At 45.3% G+C, this 21,963-nt stretch overlaps 1 protein-coding gene across 2 annotated transcripts in view; it reads right to left on the bottom strand.

Annotated features, from left to right (window-relative positions):
* The window catches only part of LOC120810835 (nectin-2), a 66,548-nt gene that overhangs the window by 13,544 nt on the left and 31,041 nt on the right, over positions 1 to 21,963 (bottom strand). Inside the window, exon 7 of one of the 2 annotated variants that reach the window (XM_040165773.2) lies at positions 12,019 to 16,564. The exons of the other annotated variant lie outside the window; for it this stretch is intronic. Within the exon in view, the coding sequence (XP_040021707.2) occupies positions 16,152 to 16,564 (413 nt within the window). The 3' untranslated portion in view covers positions 12,019 to 16,151. Of the gene's footprint in view, positions 1 to 12,018; positions 16,565 to 21,963 lie in introns of those variants that run through there. 2 annotated transcript variants of the gene reach the window in all.

The raw sequence follows: 21,963 nt of genomic DNA, 5'->3' as shown, positions 1-21,963 counted from the left end.
CGGGACAAGAGCTCACTCACCGTCACACCGGCTGCCATGTGTAGACGTGGTTCTACTCTCACAATAAGAGGGAGGAGGAGGGGGAGGGGGGGGGGGGAGATGCGTCACTCGGCTTAAACGAAGCGGGATGTGGAGATGCTCAGAGTCATAAGAGATGTAGATTAGACACGGCAGGTTTATTCTGTGCCACAGACAAAACCGGTTTCGAGACCTCCGTTCATTTGTCTGTCAGTAAAGACACAAAAGGAGCGTTGCACTTTCTTTAACGCGCCACTCTGGAATGTTAATCACCACAGAAAACCTATTATCTCGCATCCCCCCCCCCACGACCCTCATTTGTCTCCCTCTCCTTTTAAAACCTGACAAAACCATTGCTCGTTACTAGAAGGTACCATTGTTTCACCGAGCGCACATGTAGAGGCAGACAGAGACATGAGGCAGAGGAGATAAGAGGCCTGCCTGCTGACATAAATTGGGGATCATAAAAAGTGTCGTCCCAGAATTAATCTGCAAAGAATGAATAAAGTGAAGTACCGCAGGGAGGTTGTGTGTGCGTGTGTGTGTGTGTGTGTAGCAGTCTTGAATCCAAAATGAAGACGAGAATGGAAGGTAACATGAAACAAATGACCCTCAAACGCATCCATAAGGCCCGGTGATCTGGGGTTGACGGGGACGTATGTGGCTACATTTCTTTTTCAGTGTTTTTCAGTGCAACAAAGCTGTTGTGTATTCATGCTATTAGTGTGTGTAGATATTGTGCGTGTTCCTGCCTCTGCTGCGACATACTCCTTGCCTTGTTCTCTGCCGCAGCGCCTACAGGAAGTGCCACACACCCACAGACAAACACACACACACACACACACACACACACACACACACACACACACACACACACACCATGAATTTTATGCATAAGGCTGAATGTCAACAAGGATGCATAATTTTTGTGGTAAAATGCTAAATGTCAACAAACACCAGGGTCTGTTTGGACTGACGGCGGGCCCTCGTATCACCAGAGGAAGTGCCAGCAGCCAGGCGGTGCCACACCAGCCGTCACACCAGAAGTGAAAGGCAACGACTCTACGCAGCTGTGGCGGGAGTGGTGCAGTAGGCGACAGGGGAGATTGGGGACAAGGAGGGTAATGAAATCAGATTTGAAGGAAAAGGGAGTGTGACAAGTGCATTTCTTTCTACAGCCACACACGCGTTTACAAAAGGGAAACATTATCACTCTAACGCATTCAGAGTAAAACACATTTTGACCTTTTTATGACTGATCCACCTGTGGGGAAATAAGGTTTAACACAAAGAGTTAAAAGCTCTGTTCCCCCAAATGATGAAGAATGTCTACTGCAACTTATCAAATGACACATTAGGTGTATTATTGTGGGATCTGTATCTGCAACATTATCAGTAAATCAGGAAGCCTTTGCATTTACACAAGGTTTTGAAAAATAATTCTGTGTTAAGCCTAAATTGTAATTAGATATTTACAAATTAGTTAGTAGGGCAGTTTTACTCATTAAAAAAAAAACTATTTTTGTGAGAAACCTGCAGCTTTATTCCGAGATTGCTTAAACCAACAGGAGCATTGACTTATTAATGCAAACTAGAGAGGAAACCTCTCAAGGATTCTGCTCCATTCCTAAAGAGCCTTGCACACAAGCTGAAAAACTCTCTGCAGGCTTCTTTGAATTTCCCTTTTTTGCATATTAATGGGATCAAATGATATAATCACGAGGTGCTTCTAGACTACACATCTTATTCAATAGAAAGTTGTTACATTGAAATCTAAATAAGAATCCAATTATCTGCTTGGCTGGATAGAACAAAGGTATGAATCGTTATTGGGGGGAATTGACCCTGTGACATTTTTTTAATCTGGCCTGTATTATAATTACCACTACTTTATACTAATTATACCCAAAGGGAAGAGAAAATAAAATGCAATCACACATGAACACAGATGTGGTTTCATAACCTTTGGGCACATTCCATTGACTTCACTCCATTTCCTGGAAACTTACCCTAAGCTAACTTTTCTAATAATGTGCCTCCAAACGAGTCGGGAGGTGATCATTTCTCAGAGTGCGCACGCAGAGACCTGTACAAGGAAGCGCACAAACCAATTACATGGGATGTAAACCATCTCACGTAATGCTACTCGGCCAATCAGATTTATGTGTATTCTGATAAGAATCGCCCTTGACTCGATATATAGCACACAAGCAAGGGAGACAAAACAGCTGGAGAATTCCAAGGGCAGTCAATGAAGTTATTTTCACATGGTGTGCTCGAAAAAAAGGGAAAGGTGGACAGCCGAGCACGAAAATAGTTGGAAGACTGGATAATACTATTTATTAAGAGCTAATTTATTATTTGAATAGTTTGATTTGAAATCTGATCAATATTTCATCTGATCTTATTATTATCAATATTTATTGATCTTTCGTAAAAGTTGGTGACTACATTTAGGTGCATGAGGAAGTTGTTTCTAACTACACCCAGTTCAATATTAGATACCCCTGCAATGAACGGTGTTCACCCTAAAATGGAATGATTTGCTTTTCAAGGACGTGCATTTAGTCCCCAAAAGAAAGCAGTGCCCACATTGTGACTGTGTTAACAGATAAAGCGCACACACACACACACACACACACACACACACACACACACACACACACACACACACACACACACACACACACACACACACACACACACACACACACACACACACACACACACACACACACACACAGAGAGAGAGAGAGAGAGAGAGAGAGAGAGAGAGAGAGAGAGAATGTGAGGACAGCAGGAAGAGGCAACCAAGAGAACATAAGCAGCCAGTGATGCAGATACACGGCTTAAACTCTTCCTCCAGGGCACATGACCACCAGCTGAGCTTCTCAAATGAAAAACTACACTATTAATATCAATGTGGAGACCTGGCATCAAGTATTTTAACAACACACACTAAGAGAGGGGGGGGGGGGGGACACAAACAAAAAGGGCACCAACACAAGGACGCAATGGTTGCATGTTAAAGTGCTACGTTTTTACTTATGACCTTTCGGGTTGAAGGGGTGAGTAATGAGGGGAAGGCGACTCAACCGGGCTGCCTGAGAGGCAGCTGACAGCAGGACGAGGACAAGGATGGAAGGATTGGTGAGGGAAAGACAAAAATAAGAAAAAGGAAATATGAAGGCACGGTCATCTCATTTTTTTCTCCCCTCTGGCTTCCCCAGCTGTTGTTCTATCTCTCTCTCTCTCTCTCTCTATCTATCATGTCTAATTGTCACTCATCCCTCCATCCCTCTCCCCCCTTAACCACTTGTGCTGCCCTCCCAAGACTTGCTCTCTCCCTTTCATTCCCTCTTTTTCTACATCCACACAAATGACTCAGTGAAACAGGTCAAGTGTTACAAAATTTCCCCTGCAGCTCAACCTGCCTAATTCAAGGTCTGGCTCATTTCACCAAGACAAGTAATACGCTGCCTACTCCCCGAGGGGGGGGGGGGGGGGGGGGGGGGCACATGCACGCCCGCACGCACGCACGCACGCCACCAATACAAGATGAACTCAAGAACATAAGATGCCTTCACAATTAACATATTTGTTTATTATGTACACCATGCCAACTGACACCACCAAACAAATCAATGAGATACAGCCAAAAACTCTCTGCAGTATTGTAGTCAAAAGGTTAAAACAAACAAATTCATATTGCTTGTGATAAATAGAATCTCAATCGGAATCTACATGTAAAACAGGAAGAACATCAGCATCCTCTGAGGAGAAAATAGCTGAACTGGAAAAGATTTTCTGTTAAAAAACAATCAGCGTTTATTAAATTAATTTTAATTTTTAATTACTTAATAATGAGGATTTACAGCTTGTCTTTGTATCATGTTATAGCAAACATCTTTTCTTTTAACTGCTGATCTGAAAAAAAAGATGTCTAAGACATCCCGCTGAGCTTTTGTAAATGAAAATGTACATTCCAAAAACCACATGATCTCCAAAACCCGTTCGTAAAAATGTATACGATGTATACGACCTTGTACGAAAATCTTGAACATACAAATTTGTAACAATACATACGAACTGGCGGTGGTTAACCTCGCCCCTTGAGTGAACAACATGGCGGACCATGTCGGATTCTTGAGTGAACGCCTCTCCGCCATGTTGGATTTTTTGAGGGGGTCAGGGTTAGTATTCTATTCTTACAATTTAACATGGATTTCTCATTAAAAATGCAATCATAACACGTTTATTTTACATCGTTAGACTTCACAGTGTGCTTACGGGATGCAGGTCCCCATTCACTTTGAATAGGGTGACGTCATCAGTTGCAGTCCGTATTTATTTAGTATGTATCACTACGAATTTGTATGTTCAAGATTTTCGTATACATTTTTACGAACAGGTTTTGGAGATCAGGCTGCACATGAAGATGTTCTTCCAATTAATCAGTTATCAAAACAACGGTCAATTGCAGTGCTACGTATCAATGGTAGAGAAAGTATAATACTGGGAAGCTGTATTTAAAAACACACGCTGCTTCTCTTTCCACCTATCCACACTAATGAAAAGCAATTGGGCGACCGAACCCTGAAGCAACAGAGTGGAAGTGGTATTAAGAGCAGGGCGGCAGAGTAAAGGGCCTGAAAATAGGATAAATGACCGGGGAGGCCTAAAGCGCACACACACACACACACACACACACACACACACACACACACACACACACACACACACACACACACACACACACACACACACACACACACACACACACACACACACACACACACACACACACACACACACACACACACACACGCTGGCCTTTTAACTCACCATGAGACAGCATTATGCTAGTGTGTCTGCTCGGCAGGCAGAATATCAAGATATAGAAATGTAGCAGCTCCATACATCATATGGAGGATACACGACCAGCGAGCTGTACCTGGACAGTGTGTGTAATACACATAAATAACTGGGAGCCAGATGATGACACACAGACTCCCGGAGAGAGAGCGACCATGTAAACCACTGCACAAACAAAAGATCATAAAGACACCAGTGACATTAAACCCGAGCATGAGCTCCTTTCACAGGGTTTTGTTTGTCTGAATACCCGAGGAGCGACGGTCGTTTGGGAGGGTAATGACTTAGTAAAACCGAAATGTACTGGAACATAAATAAATCAAAATGTGAGCCCTGCATTCAGGCACACTGGGAGTGCTCAGCGGCATCTATTTCTGCTGTTCATGCCTCGCTGTTGGCGCACAATAAAGAGGATTCAGCTTTTACACCCAGCGAGCGGAGCATCATTCGGCAGCCATGTCCCCCCCTCCTGTTGAAGGCAGATCGGTCAGATGAGAAGTCTGTTGCCGTGGTGAACCCGGTGTTACCGCCAAGGTGACAAAGAGCACGTCCACGTTCGTGGGAGTGTTTACAAGCTCTTCACGTAGAGCTCCTGGGAACGGCAAATTTCAATAACAGTTAATTTCCTCCTCCAAGATAAGAGCTTTTGTACGTGCAAGACCATTTCATTCTATAGCCGCCCCGAGCTGACAGCTAAACCCACGGGGCAACGCCGAGCCGCTTCCTCAAACTCCTCACACGCCGCTCTGCTGTGGATTCAGGGCCGTTACCCATGATGCCTCGGCTGTGGGGGGTTGAGTGACGTTGTTGAAAATCATTGAGGGCCCGACGAGGAGGGATTAGCGAGGGGCCAAAGACCTGCAGGAGAGCCTCAGCAGGCGCTGCCATGCGGTCGCACAGTGGCTCTACGCGAGGCTCACAAACGCACGTGAACGCACGCGGAGACGCGAGTAAGCGTCAGGGACTGAGAGCAAAATACAGTCCGACAATAGCTGGGAGCAGTTTGACGCTGTGCTTAGACTTGTTTCTTGGGGCCGTAATTAATGAGTCAAATCAATAGTGTCATTCGTTTTAAAATGATGCCTCTGGGTTCGATAGAGAGAGTGATTGCCGATGTGTCGGGAGGGTGAAATAATAGGAATGTTAGAGATTGTTTTTAGAAATCTGTACGGAGGTGTAAAACAAACAGACACACACTGTTCTTCAACAGACTTACGTTTTAACACAGTGGCTCCCGAACTGGGGGGGGCGTTCCCTAGGGGGGCGCAGTGGAACTACAGGGGGGTGCGCAACGTCATCACAAGCACACAAACACACACACACACACAAAACAATATTAAATAAAAATGAAAACAAATACAAATCGTAAACAATTTGTAGAAATAGGGCACTACATCATATGGTTGCAGCTAAGAAAGAAAGAAGTCCAAATAGAAGAAAGGGAGGAAAGGAAGCAGCGATGACAGAAGAGGAGACGTCTACATGAGATGACAGACAGATGAATGGGGAAGCAGTTTGTGGACTTTAAAGGAGGAGCTGAAAAAAAACACACAGTCCCCACAGTCCTCGCCTCATTACGACTCATTTAAAAGAGCAGAGGAACCAGCCAGTGCAGATGGATATAAACCGCTTTACATCCCTGCAGACACAGGAAATATAGAAAAGTATATAGAGCTGCGTGATGATTTAATATTACTGTATATTAACCGTTCAGTGGAATGTTAATGGAAAGTATGGATATAAAAAATATGATAGGTATAAAATAAATGTATATGGAATATGCCATGATAGGGCATTAAGAATAAGACAATACAGTTCATTCCATTGAACATTTATTCATTTAAACGTAATTCTTTTATTGATCATATGGAGACAAGACTTCAGAATATACCCTTAATATTATAATTTCAGCAACGTTGCCCCAAATACATACACAATGGACTCATTTTAATATAATAGCCTCGGGTCTGATATAAATCAGTTCTGATATGGTTTCAAGATATTCGTTCAGGGAAAGAAAGAAAATAAAGAGAAGCACACGCACAGCAATCATTTGTGCACATTTGTGATAACCTCTCATACAGACAGAAACATTTGCATGCACTCTCCGTGCTGTCAAGCAGGAGAACATCTGCACAGCCGCTACACGCACAAATGAACGTGAACACAATCATCCACGATTTACTATGGACTCAGCAGACCCCGGAAGACTATCTCCAGTCCCTAAAAACTAAATAAGTCTGCAAATATTTGGTCTTATCTCCATATTCTTCTCCCATTCTGTATGTTTATGTCTGAGGTTATGCAGACGTGCACGTGCCGGTGCGTGCACATTCTTTGTAAGAGCTGCTTGTTGAGACGGTGAATTAAACAGCAAGTGCATTTGATCTGCAAAGCACCCCTGGGCAAATACGCACAAAACGAGAGGAACACGCACACACGCAAAGAGGCTTGCATAGAGCATCAAAATCATTTCCGTCACACAAGCTATTCTTAGGAGCAGAAACAAACCATTCTTTCCCTGATATAAATCTCTTTTATTCATACCCCCTCAGCCACGCACACACATACACACGCACACACACTTAGCTCAAAGCTACACTCCCCGGTGGTCATAATGCATTCACATAATGTTCTTTGTTTTCTAGAACAGGATTCGTTCCAGGTAAGTCACAGTAGGGAGACCTTTTGGGGCCTATTTCACTCGCAAACACGCAGGCAATCGCGCTGCAACTTCCATCTGGCGATGGTGGGCGTTCGTGCAGGTGTGTCGGGGTCAGCGGCGTTCAAAGCTCGATTCCCCATCTCTCCCCCTCCTAGTCGCACAAACAACATGATCTGCGAGAAGCTAAAGCCGCACAGCTGCATCAACTCAGCAGTCTTCCACTCCATCTTTAAAAAGGAGTCTCCTCACTTTTTTCTCTGCTGTTTTTTTGCTCTTTTGTTCTTGCCAGACTCTTCCTCTCCTTTTCTTCTCATTTCCTGGCTTTATTCAATCTTGCATTAGCCACCAGTTACATGTATATGTCGGCCAGCTCTGTAGCTTTTGCCAAAAGGCTTCAGATCTCACCCCTTCAATCCCCTTCCGTCTCCTCACACCATCACTCTCCTCTTTGGCCGCCCCGGCCTCCCTCCCAACCACCGCGCTCTTCCTGCCCTTCACTGCCCTCCCGGCAGTCCCGCCCGAGCATGTGCTACCCCGGGGGACAAAAGCCTCATCCGCCCAACAATGCACTCTGACCGACCAGTTACCTCCAGCCCTGTCAGCACGGGGCAGGAAGAGCCCGGAGGCCCCCAGGGGAAGCAGGAGCCTCCACTTCCCCCAGTCTGTCTGCCTGGGTGTGTATTTATACGAGTGTGTGTGTGTGTGTGTGCGTGCACGTGCCCAGCATGCATTTCTAAAAAAAAAACCACTAAAAAAAACCTGACTGACCAGAAGCCAGAAGATCGGATGTTATCGTTTACCGCAGGAGGGAGAGGAATGATACAATTTCCAATTTCCTGTGATTATTTACAAATGTAACCTCCTCTGCAGACTGTGTTCACCTGGCTAAACACGATAACGATGCTCTCTACGACCACAGAAATACATTTCCCAGTCGGGTATTTTTAACACTCCTTCTCATTTAAACTAAAATATGTTCATAATATTCTTTAGGACAGTTTAGTGGAAATTGAAGGTGTTGATTCTTTGTCAGTGTATTTCTAATATATAGTAAGGGAGCTATCCTTTTTTATCTGCATCGATGTGTTGGGTAATGAGGTACGGTTTAGTTCCAGAGAACACTGGTAGAGTGATATTTGACACTGCTGCTTCCCGGCAATCAGTACAAAACAAACTCCTTAAAATGCAGCAAAGCGAGAGATGACAGCACATTAGAGTAGACATAATATCTTACAACAAAGCACCTTCCAACGGCACTGTAGCCTGTGACACTGAAAAGTATCTAATCCAACTTCCACAGTCGGGAGTCACACAATAAACGGGTCTTTTTCTGACTCGCATATCATCAAAAAGACCGATTGTATGACAAACTGGCTAAGACAGTTTGAAATGAAAAACTCCACACAGTAAAAAAATAAATACGTTGACTCCATTTAAATATAACAAGTGTTAAAGTGAGCAAAATGAATAGGTGGATGGTTAATGGTGTATGGAATACTGCCGTCAGAGATTATTAGGACCAGACTGTGCATGATGAGAACAGTGACACAATGTTCATGTTTAGACTTTGTACAATGAGGTTTAAGTACTGACATCAATCCTTAGAGGGAGTTTATAGCAGCACCACACAAACGATGAAGGTGTTGTAGTAATTCTCAGCCACGCTGGTCGGCCCACCACTTTGATCCAGACAGAAATAGCTCAACAAAGACTGGACGGATTCCCTAGGATCCTTGTAGTCGTTCATCTGATTAAGCCTGTTCCATGTTATATACACACACACACACACACACACCAATATTCTTATTTGTGTTAAAGCTTTGTTGTGACATTGAAATTCAGTTAATTTATGTTTTCATTTTGTTTTTACAACTTTATCCAATTAAAGCTGTCTGAGGGTGGAAGGTGGAAGGTGAACGACATGTTGGTAGATGTGGTATGCACCTTAACCCCGTGTAATCATTTTGCTGACCCGACACTTTTCATCAACATCTTCAGATTCCGATTAGTAACGGTTTTGTTTCTGGTCGTAAACCACATTCGTGCTGCTTTGCTTTAGTGCAAAGTTTAGTGGATGAGGTCTCTTGTAATACAGTACATGAAAGAAAGCGTCGGAAAAGTTAAAAGGCTTTGAAATGGTTGTGTAAACACACCGATATCACCAGACACTTGTTATCTCGCCTTGTGGCGTGCTGTCAAGCTTGAACTATTGGAGCCTCCTTCAGTAAAGTAAACACAGGCATGTAGTCGGGTCACATGGCTGACTTGAACATTCCACAGTTGGGCCATAAAACTCCTTAATGATCTTGTTTTCATTCTTGGCATCATTGTTCTAAAACTGGAGGAGAAAGCACAACAATCAGAGCTCTGAGGAAAAGCCAATTTGCCGATGTAAAGAGACTAGATGATGAGAAACATATCGCTAGCGGTTAAAGATTAGCCACTGAAGAGTTAAGAGTTTGATACAAATATTCCAACAAGACAAGACGCGTCAGCTGGAGATTTGATGATTCACCACAGGCAAGAAAAAGAAGAGCCATCCGCTTTTAAAGCCAAGAAAAATATGCAGGGACAAACTTAAATAATTGAGGTCAGAGACTTGCTTTAATCCCTGTGAAGGCCCAGTTCACCGCATCAATCACTCAGAAACCCATTCATCACTCACTCTGGGATTTATTAGTTAGGTCTGGAGCTGGGGGGGGGGTAAGAGGTTAAATGAGGAGCATTGTGCTCGCGGCTATCGGCAGAGAGAGCACCAAGTGAGTCTGTCTGCTAATCCACACACGCACACCTTTAATCAACAGTGTGGCTGCCAGAGCTAAATATAGACCCATGTAGACAAACATGCATGTGCAAAACCATCAACACACACACACACACACACAAAAGTATCATACTTTTAATTTTGTCAACACTGTCCCACTGAACACCCAAACACATGAACAACATGAGCAAAAGCACACACTCACACATTCCTAGGCCGATACACAGACGTGTGCACACAACTTTGCATGTCTCACCATGTCTCATCACTGAGATAATGTTGAGCACAGCGGTGGAGCTTGGCCTAGCTGCTGTCACTTTGGCTTTGCATTCAGGTTATGCGCTCAGAGCTCGTATAGGCCTGGTTGGGCGTTGTGGCGTCACCCATTTGACAAGAGACGCGTACCTTTTCAGGGACAAACACAGACCAACGTGCGAGTGTTGCACAGGCTCTTAATACTAGCCGCAGCTGAGCTTTTACGTTCAGCCACAAAAACGAAAAGGAGCCGGACCGTGCGTGTGTGTGTGGAGTGCATGTAAGTGCTCTCTATCTCGCTCGCCTCAAATCCAAAGCAATTAGAGAGGCCAGATGGTGGGCTGGACTCACAGCAAATAGCTGTGCATTGACAGAAGACGCCTGCAACAAAAATGAACAGTGACAAGGAGCCAGGATGACACACAGATACACGGAGGCATCAAAGCACCAGGCACCCACCGAGGATGCGCCGCCATGACCGCAATAGACCAACTGTCAGTTGTGGGGATGTTAACAGCACGACTTGATTGTATTGTTTGATGGCAAAACAGAGGGTACTTGTGTGTGAAACAAAATACGGCAGATGCACATACACGCATGAAAGCACACATTCATTCCCATGCCGGAACAGTCATACACAAACCTTTATTACACACACACAACACACTCTCTCTCTCTTTACGTGTCAGTCTGTTAAAATATGACCGAACCAGTTTGGTTTAGTCAGAGTTCAAACAATGCAGCCTTTGAGAGGAGCTCCATTCACCGAGTTTCGGCCTGGCCTGCACATTCCCCAACTGGAAACACAAGCTGCCTCCCACTGGGGCTACAGTACCGCATTCCTCACATCGACCCTTTTCTGTGTCTAGGTGTGCGTGTGTGTATGCGTGTGTGCCTGAGAGGTGTTGGGGCTTCACTGAATATGACTATGTAGTTTATGCATATGGAAATTCTACCTTTCTTCCACCACTCTTCATAATCCACATTCCCAGCTACGAAATATTTAAACAAATACCGCAGTCTACTGTATACTGGTTACCAAGGTAGCCAGTTGGCTTCAGCCAACTAGAGAAATGTAAAGCAGTCTGGAGGGGAGGGGGAGCTTGAGCACAGGACGTTTGCAATGCTCCAATGCCTATTCCTGTACTCAGTTTCATAAGCTTGTTATCACACCTATTGACACACACAAAGATGTATAAAAACTGAGACAAGCAGTGAGAGTGAGAAAAAAAAAATAGAGCGGGTGGGTGAGTGGGGGGCTCTGGAGAGTGAAGGATGGGTGACAAAAGACGAGAGGGCACTTCATATCCTGATCAATAAATCTATAAATCTAATCAGTGAAAATCTATGACTTGATCTGTATCCTCAATCATCACCAAGCCAACCACCAAGTGTTGAGAGTAAGAGGGAAGAAGAGAAACCAATGTAACACACAGCAACATTTAAAAAATCAAGAAATCTTTAATAGCAACCAAATGCGAAAGAAAGATATAGAAAGACAACAAAATGGTGACTATTCTAATTCAGTTTTTTTCAAGCAGCAAAATAAATTACAGCAAAAAAAAATATTCAAAAACCATAAGTAACATTTACACAGAGCAGTCGATAATAAAAGCACATTTGGGATAAGACTGTTTTGTTGTGTGTACAGTTCATTTGTATAGAAGAAGCACATTTGCCAGTTTGGGCAGCAATCACAGCGCAGCAGTCAAGAATAAAGCACTGAGAAAACATGATAAAGCACTGCAAAATAACAGAAAACACAGGAAACGTCTTTTAAAAAAAAAAAAAGAGTAAAATAAATCCTTCATGCTTGCGGTCACGGAGAAATACACAAACGTGACACCGTAAATTGGTAATATTTTTCTCTGCTACATATTTATATATTTATACTATGTACACAAGGAAGTTGTTTTTTTTTTCTTTTATGCAAGTGAGATGGGAGATGTTAAGGCTTTCATTAGTCATCAATTGTTTAGAGCGGAACATATTGCAGCGGAATAGGACTTTGCGTGTGGGAAACATGTGTACTTTAACTGCCTCACCTTGGGCAAGATACGGGCCAGGATTGTGGATTTCTCTAAAAGCATTTGGTACTGACAAGTCTAACTTGGGTGTGTGAGTGAGGAGGCGGTCGCAGAGGTGGCCGAAGTTAAAGAGCATGAAAACGACATTTAAGACAGGAGGAAAGTTGTGCGACTCTAAAAGCCTTTGATGTGATCCGGGAGGGGGGGGGGGGGGGCAGGTCAGCGTGGTGACATTTTTATGAAAGCAATTTTCCCCTGTGAAACAAAAAGGGGAGCCGACAATCCCTAAAAGCATTCTCTGACACCGGGTGAAAGGTGTGCCCCTGAATGGGTGTTTGTCGCTGTTTCCGCTTGGTCATTCAGGTGATTCCCGATCAGGCCGGACTATTTGGAGGAATACAAACGCAGTGGAGCGGGGGGGGACACATCACGCTGCAGCTCTTTCCACTGTAAGAGGACTCTGTAAATGTCCTGACAGAGCCACTGAGCAGGAAGAGGAGAAAGAACTGTGTGTGTGTGTGTGTGTGTGTGTGTGTGTGTGTGTAGCTATGCGAGCACATTTGTGTGGGCTCGTGTCAGGAGAAGGCAGACTTGTCAGGTATGACGCGTCTTCTGGACAGTTTGGCCGTGAGAGTGAGCATAATGAGAGTGACTGAGGGGTGTTTGTGTGTGGGCGAATGTTTCTCGGCATTCTGCGTATATAGGAGCGTGTCTTCAAACTGCACAGTAATATCTCCAGGTGGCCAGTTTTTCCGTGGTGACAAAGGGAGGCTACTCGGGTTACAGCCCCAATGGCAGGGCGAGAGATATCCCAAAGCCTCCGAGCATCATGAAAACACACTGCTCTATATACACAAACACACACCGCTGACTCAACACAGACCTGTGTGGTTATGGTCCACCCAAGTGTTGTGGGTACTTTCGCATTGTGCTGCATGCCTGTCGTGACAATGAGAGAAGCCAATTGTGCAAAAAAAAAAAAAAAATGCTTATTATGTGAAAATGCAGGCAATGCGAACAAATCACTATACAGGCATATATGTTTTTTTTTTTTCCACCAATACAAATTGACCGTTTCGGCAAACTCAGCTCGGTCGGTCTAACAAGTTAACATATAAACCACCGAGGTAATCGCTAGATTAAAAATTACATTCTGACTGCCATCTGAGACATTTGAACTTTCGGCCTAAAAGACTGACGACTCCTTCCTGTGTACTTCCACAACACCGGCTCCATCCATCTGATATTTACATTGTCATAAATATCCACATTTTCACAAGAAAAATAAAGATGCTTACATATATAGTACACGATACCTCACACCAAGATGTACATACAACAGCTTTGTTGCTATTTTTACCCATAAAAGTATTTTATAGGATTCATATTTATCTTCGTTGCAGTGACACACATTAGTGCAAAAATAAGTCAATGCATTCTTTTTTCCTTTAGAGTGGTTGTGAAAAATCATCTGTGTTTAGTAAATTGACCGCACCCCAGGTTGACAGGAGTTGCATTTATGTAAACGCTAAGGCCATTAAGACAATAATCCTATTGAACACACTGGCTTTCAATATGCTAGACAGAGCTCAAACACTGAACGCCTCCTCTCTGACAGTCAGAAAGCTCTTCTCCCCCGATTCCAGTGGGTCAAGGGGTTAGTTGATTGGAAGGCAGGGAGAAGCCTGATTAAAAAAGAGCTGCACTGGGACTTTTCTCTCAGATTGTCCATCACAAGCCTCCAGTGCCTAAATAAATACAGTAATGCACCCCAATATAAAGACTCCGCCTTAAAGACCGCAGCGTGCAGTAACCACGCAGTAATCTCAGTCTGAGCGGGCCTCCGGTGGCTTGTTAGAGGGATAAATAACAATCAGGAGACCATCAGCCTTGACGCTGCAACGTGGAAAGGGCCTTCTTTGTCCATTCGACTCCTGGCGCTTCGCCGCGGACGCAACCTTTGCGTGTCCTCCCACACTTACTATGGTGTGGGAGGAGACGGTGGCATCCATGCGGGGGGCGGGGGGGGTCAGGGCTCACATTGGTCACTCCAGGTGGATTAGTAAGTCCTAGCATGTCAGAGAAGGCGAGGATGGAATAGAGTAGGTAGAGCTTTTGACACATCGGGAGCAGTAAAACACCACAATTCTCCCTGTGGCCCTGACCCCGACACTACCCGATAAATCATGAACTCCCCATAAACCCTCGGAGAGAGGGAGGAGAGAGACTGAGGATATGAACGATAGGAAAACAGGAGGTGGGAGGAGGAGCAATCGCCACGTCATAATGATAAGTGGTGGCAATCTGTTGGTCCCAGCTAAGCGAGCGACTTCACGGCTCATTACCAATCAAGCTCCTCCTGTCGTGAGCTGCTCTGAAGAGACGAGGATGAGGAGGAAGAGAAAAGAACAGACAAGCGCGTCTTTCTATTCTCCTGCATCCCGCTCTCCCTCCCCCTGACCCAGTCAGATCGATTACTCCTCACTCCCTCACCCGCTTACCATCTCTTACCTCCAGGCTACGGGCAAAAGTTTTGCATGTGAATACCTTGATGAGAGAGCTTTGCTCAAACTTTGTGGCAGTCAACTTTGTTTAATGTTGAGGTGCTCTTGTTTTTTGCAGAACATCAGAACCTAATGTTCCTTTTAAATGTTGTTAATGTCGAGCGCGGTCTGCTGTTGCCTGCTGATAGTTTGCGGAGAGGTTTGAGGGGAGGCAGAGAGAGTGGAAAATAAGGACGAGAGCAAATATTTTGTTCTTTTTAAAATCACCGGATGGCTACAGTCCATACCTTTGAAACCTCCCGCCAATCCTAGCTACAAAACAACTCTGAGCTGTGACAGCTCAATGCATTACCAAATCAAAACAGGTGTCCCACAGGAGGGTTGCAGAGCAACTGCTTGACAACCCCTTCCTCTTCACGGTTTTAGGTGAAGATGAGAGTGAAGTATGCAAGAGAGTTGCCGCCTTTAAAGCCAAGCCTGTATCGTGATTCCATTATTCTTACTCCCACACAACGCACTTTCTCGGTTTTAGTCTGTCGAGTGTCCTTGTCAAGATCCCAGTGATGGCTACGAGCAGAAGAAGTGTGACAAAAGTTGTTCTTTTCGGGGTTGATTTCAGTTCGTAGGGACCGTTACAGCGACGCGGCTTTCAGAGCGTCCCTCCAAACTCTCCTGTTCATTCAGTTCATTCTGGGGCTGCACTGTGATTGATAATAGGCCATGTTTCAAACCAATTTAAAAAAATGAAAAGTTGTATTAATTCGCTCTTATCAGACAGCACAAAATCTTCGCAAGGAATCTCCATCCCCTCCTTTTTTCTTCTTTCTCCTCTCCTCTCCTCCTCTCCATCTTCCTCCTCCTCCTCCTCCTTTTCCTCCTCTCCTATACGTAAACAGCAGTCGTGAGATGACCGAGCCGTCGCGCTGAGACTCCATGTCGTCATCCATGTATTCTCCAATCATGTCGTCCTGGTCGTGTGGGCGGAGCTGAAGGATGGGGGCCCCTCCGGTGAAGTGGTCATACCTCTCCGTCCGCCTCGGAGCTCATCGAACTTCCTCCTTTTCCACGTCATCCAGCTCGTTGCTAAGCAGGATGTCCTCCGCGGTGGGTGCAGTGGAACAATTTCGGGGCCGGCCCCCGACGGTGAGCGGCTGGTGGTGGTTGTGTTTCTCTCCGAGGCCCTGGTGGGACGAGCTCTCGTTGTAACCGTACATGGGGCCGTTGTTGTTGCCGCCGCTGCCTGCGCCCCCACTCGTGCCGTTCTTGCTGGCCTTCTTGCCGCCGCCAAACATGCGCGTCTTCATGTCGCTGCCACCGTTGGCGCGGTAACCCTGCTGTTGCCTGCGGCTACGGGTGACAAGCACGGCGATGAGAGCGGCGACCAAAAGGAGGGCCAGCAGGGAGCCGATCACGGCGCCTGCCACCACGCCGGCATTGGATGGGTTCACTGAGGGCTCTGTAGGAGGGAGGAGAGGCAGGGAGGGAGAAAAAGGAAGAAAGGAATATGGTTGAGAAAAGCGAAAAAAATAAATAAAGAACAGTGTGAAACACGGTGAGAGAGCAAGAGGGAAAATGGAGACAGCATAAAGAGGAGAAGGAATAAAGGGTGTCAGGAGTTTGGAGTTTGGAGGATGGTCAGTGGTGCTGGGCTGAATTGTGTTCAGTGAAGTGTGTAGAGTGCTGAGGTGTCAGTACAATCAGAAGTGTGTGTGTGTGTGTGTGTGTGTGTGTGTGTGTGTGTGTGTGTGTGTGTGTGTGTGCTGAGCCTCTTCCTACGCTGACATTTCCTCTTCTCCTTTTAGTGCTGCTCCTGTCCCAATTCCCACAGCCACGGCATGGCAGCAACACAGCCACGTCCACCGCGTTGCCCTTCAACAGCCAGGGTTCATCCAAGGCTCACAACAGATCACATGGCAAGGCAGGGGAGAGAGGGGGGGGGGGGGAAGCCACATGCACTTTCTGAAGGAGTGGCAAAACAGGTGGAGGCCATGCAGTGGAGGAGGATAATGATGGATTGAGGAGTGGATGTTGGAAATTTGAAGGAGGAGGCAGCAGAGTGAGTAAGTGACTGGGATGACTAGTCTTCCTGAAAGCCATGAGCATTGAGCAGGGGAGGGGAGACGGGGGGGGGGGACCCCTCTCTGAGCGAGTGTGCGTCATTTTTATTAGCTCTGTTTGTTTAGTCACGACAGCCATGGTGCACACTCGCCTTCACAACAGGAGCAATTTCACGTTCATTTTGAAACCAAACAGAGGCTTTTACAGAAGGTAGATTGAAGAGGACGGTACAAGTAAAACTAGGCTCTACGGTCCTACGCTCAGTACTTCTGTTTGTGTATCAAACCTCCAGGGAGAGGCACAGTAGTTGTGTCTTGATCAGGGTTGTGGAGACATCCCACATGACTTGTTAGCCATATCGTACTTCTTCTCTAAGCTCACACTTTCCACTCCCGGGGCTTCCCTCTGCAGCGATACTAGTACAATAGGGGTGTAACGATTCATCCACTGAATCGATTATTCGATTTATATTCCTGCGATCCAACTGAATCGATCTGTGCTCCGCAAATCGGCATTCCGGACGACATATATCGATAGATTGAAATGGTACATAATCGATTGTATCGATACTTGGAAACTGCACATTGGATTTAAGTACAAAAACTGTATGGATGTGTGTTTGTTTGTTTTTTAGCACTTATTACTCGATTCAGTCTGCCTGTCTGTGACGTCATCAGTATGAAACTCGGAACATCAACAAAACACAGCGTGGAGGAGACGACTGAGACATTTACAAACCAACTTATTGATCCAGCGTGTGGAAACATTTTGGCTTTTGCAAACAAGGAGGTGTTCTAAATAAGTCGGTCGCTGTTTGTAGAATATGTAGAAGCCAAATAAAAAACCACGGAAACACGACGAATCTTTCCGGCCATCTACTATGGCGCCGTGGGATGAAACAACGCCGGCAGTGAGGCTCCTCTAGCAGCGTCACCGCTGCAGCAGCAGCAGGTAACTCCAGCTCTGCAGACACCTCAGGCCTCGCCAGCACCAAACTCAACATCACAGTAACAATTGCCAAGTTTATCTGTAAAGACATGCGACCCTACAATGTGGTTGGAAATCCGGGGTTCTGTGAATTGATCCAAACATTGTGTAATTATGGTATAATGTTTACATAGAAAATGGCACTTGATTCAAATAAAAGGTTAATACATTTGCCATTAATTGTTGTTTAACTCAGATCGTCAGTGAATCGAATCGGCAACCATGAATCGCGATTCGAATCGAATCGTTGTTAAAATGAATCATTACACCCCTACTTGGTATAGTTTCAAATGTCACAATAACATACAAATACTGTTTGCACATGGTTGCCTGTTTTAGGGAACGTTTCTCTGAAACCAGAATCAGCCTATTTCAGAATAAAAAAAGACAATTAAAATAGACAAAATTATGTAGTATCTGATAAAAATAAACTAACCAACTTTCTGTACATGCAGAAGACACATTTCAGTTATTTTATCAAAAAGTATGGAGGTTTGATACCAGCCTATGTTAGACACGACTGGCGAGTAAACCCTCGGAGAACCATGACGGTGTTGCTGCATTGCAAAGGCTTTTCTTTTAGGGGGCCGGGAGTTCAGGCCTCTGAGTGCTTTCTGAGAATATGACGACTCCCCACAGACCCTGCGACGGATCCCCCATGTGGTCCTCATCCATAACTCAGTGGACATGGAGTACGGCGCCAACGCTGCGGGAGATAAGGGTCAGCTCCAATCATGCTGTACGGATCCACTGTAGCACTTTCTACAAAGATGTTCTCTAAATCACAGCCAACAATATACGTACAAGAACAACTTGTATAGGAAGGAGAAGTACTGCTTGTACATTATTCCAAAAACTGTTTTTGAATCATCGTGCCTCCCGTCAGAATTGTAAAACCTACTTTTCTTACAAGGGAATATTGATCCCTGAAAGTATATAATTCCTACTTTCAAACCATTGAAGTTTAGAGCGTAGATTCTTTTAGAGCGAGTACACGCATTTTACAATTTGTATTTTACTCGTCTATTCTGATTGGATCATTTTCAAGGTTCCAGAGGCAATAAGCAAACTGAATTAATTGTACTGCACATGGAGAAACCTTACGTTATGGAATGAAGTTTGCTTTTAATCATCCATCCATATTTAAGTGATCCTGCTTCCTTCAGGTTTTAAGCACATGAAGTGCACAATAAAATCAAAAACTCTTGGCTAAGCTGAACATCCTGTCTGTTGCTCTGGCTTTCCTTTCCACTCATTGCACTTCACCAGCCGCTGTAGAGGATTAAACAGCAGACGCCGTGGTTGAAATCCCTGCCTGAATTTAGTAGTGAATCAGCCAGGTTCTTATTGTCATTACCAATTGAAATCCATCAGAAGCCGGCTCCTCTTGTTAAGTGCACAGAGTTGACGGAATTACTCTTGTAACACAGATTCTTGTCAAGGGAAGAAGTGCTTTGCACCGCTCTCCTCGTCCTCTTTTCCGGTCTCTGCCTCCACTCCACTAGTCCTTTCTCCATCTCTGCCTCCACTCCACCAGCTGTCTCCTGCATATTCCCCGGGTCCACTGGATCTATTTTCACTGCAGTCCTGCCACTTAAACGCATATATTTCTGTTGCACGCTATGGTTTTCCTCTGCGTAAATAAAAATTGGTAATATTTGGCTAGATTTTTTCAATTTCTTCCACCGGCCTCTCCCCAAGCACACCATCCTCCCCCCCACCATCGTATTTCCGCACTAGCACTGCTAAACATTCCTGTTCACAATGACAGTGAGAGCTAGCCCTTAGTGTCCACTTGTAACAGGAACACAAGAAATGCATTATCACCTCAGGCTCAGTGGGGCTCTGGCACACGCAACCTGGCAACAATCTCTGTGCAGACTTGGAGACGGATGCTGCCACACATTGCATTGTCAAAGGGAATTACACTGAAATTGAAATGCAAATTCTCCCTAAATTCCTCTCATCCAATTATTTTGAAAGCGTCAATAAAGTAATTTAAGGGTCGCTGTCAAAGTCTATGCTGCTGATTTTAAATCCTTTGGTGGGTGATAATTCATATTTTATTCTACCATTCCGGTGACAACGTTTAAAAGATGCAAGAGATGGATGTAAAAGAAACCGCCCCAGGCTCCCAGTACAGGCCCACTACAGACCCAGATGTCTAACAAAGCACCAGAGAAATGTATTTCAGTGGGTGAGGAGAGGACATCTTCTAAACACATGCTGCTGGATGAAAAAATGCAATATGCATGATGTGTGGATAACGGGGGGGAACAAACATCCAGAACTACAGTTTCCACCCCTTCCCCACACAAAACATACTGGGGAAGCCAAAAAAACAAATGCTTCTTATGAAGTCATGTCCAGCACAACCGTAAGCTCCAAGTGACCACGAGTAATGAGAGAGATGGAGCGGAAGTAACGTCTACTGCAGCCTCGAAAAACATGCATGGTTACACACGCACACGCACACACACACACACGCACACACACACACACACACACACACACACACACACACACACACACACACACACACACACACACACACACACACACACACACACACACACACACACACACACACACACACACACACCAGTGGCCTGACGCTGGGCTGCACTTATGGCATAGCTTAGAAGTATTCTGTCAGCATGTTAACTTATTGAAGAGAGCTGTGTGTGCGTGAATGTGTGCTAATGAGCGTGGGGCCAGTAGCTGGCTGGAGGGAGACTTGGCTCCATCAGACCTGTTCCCTGGCTTTTTTCGCATGGCCGGAGACGCTCGCTGACCGACAGACAGATATACACACACACACACACACACACACACACACACACACAAACCCAAGGGAGGAAATGTCAAAACCTTGTGCTCTTGAACTCTTCTTAGACAACTCTGCAAATGGGAAAGAATGCACCATATTGAGAGGAAGCATATTTTCCTTGGGGTTCAGCACCCCATGCAGAACAATGGGAGGTGCGGGGAGGGGGAGTTGGCTACAAAGAAGCCCTGCAAGAGGAGACTGGAATGGTGGGATAGATGCATGGATGAAGAGATGGAGACTGCTAAGCTGTGATTAAGGAATAGCTACTGGTTTTAAAGAGTTAAGCTTCAAGAGAGAGAGAGATAATGAATGCTGGGGGCACGAGTCTTCAGTGCCAGACTTAGCAGAGGCTGAAAGACAACCTCTGATAGATAAGGAGGATGAGAAGAGAGCATATGCTAACTGTGAGGATGAGGAGATGCAATGAAAAGCGCGATCTGCAGGGAAAGGGATAGCGAGGGAGAGATAAATCGAAAGAAAGTGGAGGGGAGAGCAGGGGAAGACTACTTCTGCGTGTGTGAGTAAGCAGCAGGATCGAAGATGAGAGGAGGTGAGGAGATGACATGCATCCCTCTCTGCCTCCGAGGGCAAAGGACAAGAATGCGGGCAGAGGGATACGGGCCAACACCCACACAGTCAGATTCATGTGTGTGTCAGCAGCTGTGGGGTAGAGCGGTGTGGGGGACCTGCTATGTAGCAGGTGCTGGCCATTTCACGCCTGTCGGCCCCTCTTAGCCTTGTTTGTCTACACACATTCACATTAGCCTCCACAGGTCTGCATTGCAATCCCATCTGTAGTCATTCCGCATCTTTCTCTCGCTCCGTTTGGACCATCGTCCACTCTTTCCATTTCACGAATACAAACGCAATACCTCTCTGAACACTTCTCGCCATCACTCTGCCTTCAAGCCAAACCCCATGGACTTGCTGGTTGCCTCCTCTTAACTGCCCGAGAATTTAGCTCACATCTAATCCCCTTC

This window comes from Gasterosteus aculeatus, chromosome 20, assembly GCF_964276395.1.
Source record: "Gasterosteus aculeatus chromosome 20, fGasAcu3.hap1.1, whole genome shotgun sequence".
Taxonomy (NCBI): domain Eukaryota; kingdom Metazoa; phylum Chordata; class Actinopteri; order Perciformes; family Gasterosteidae; genus Gasterosteus; species Gasterosteus aculeatus.
This window is presented reverse-complemented; position numbering and strand designations above follow the sequence as displayed.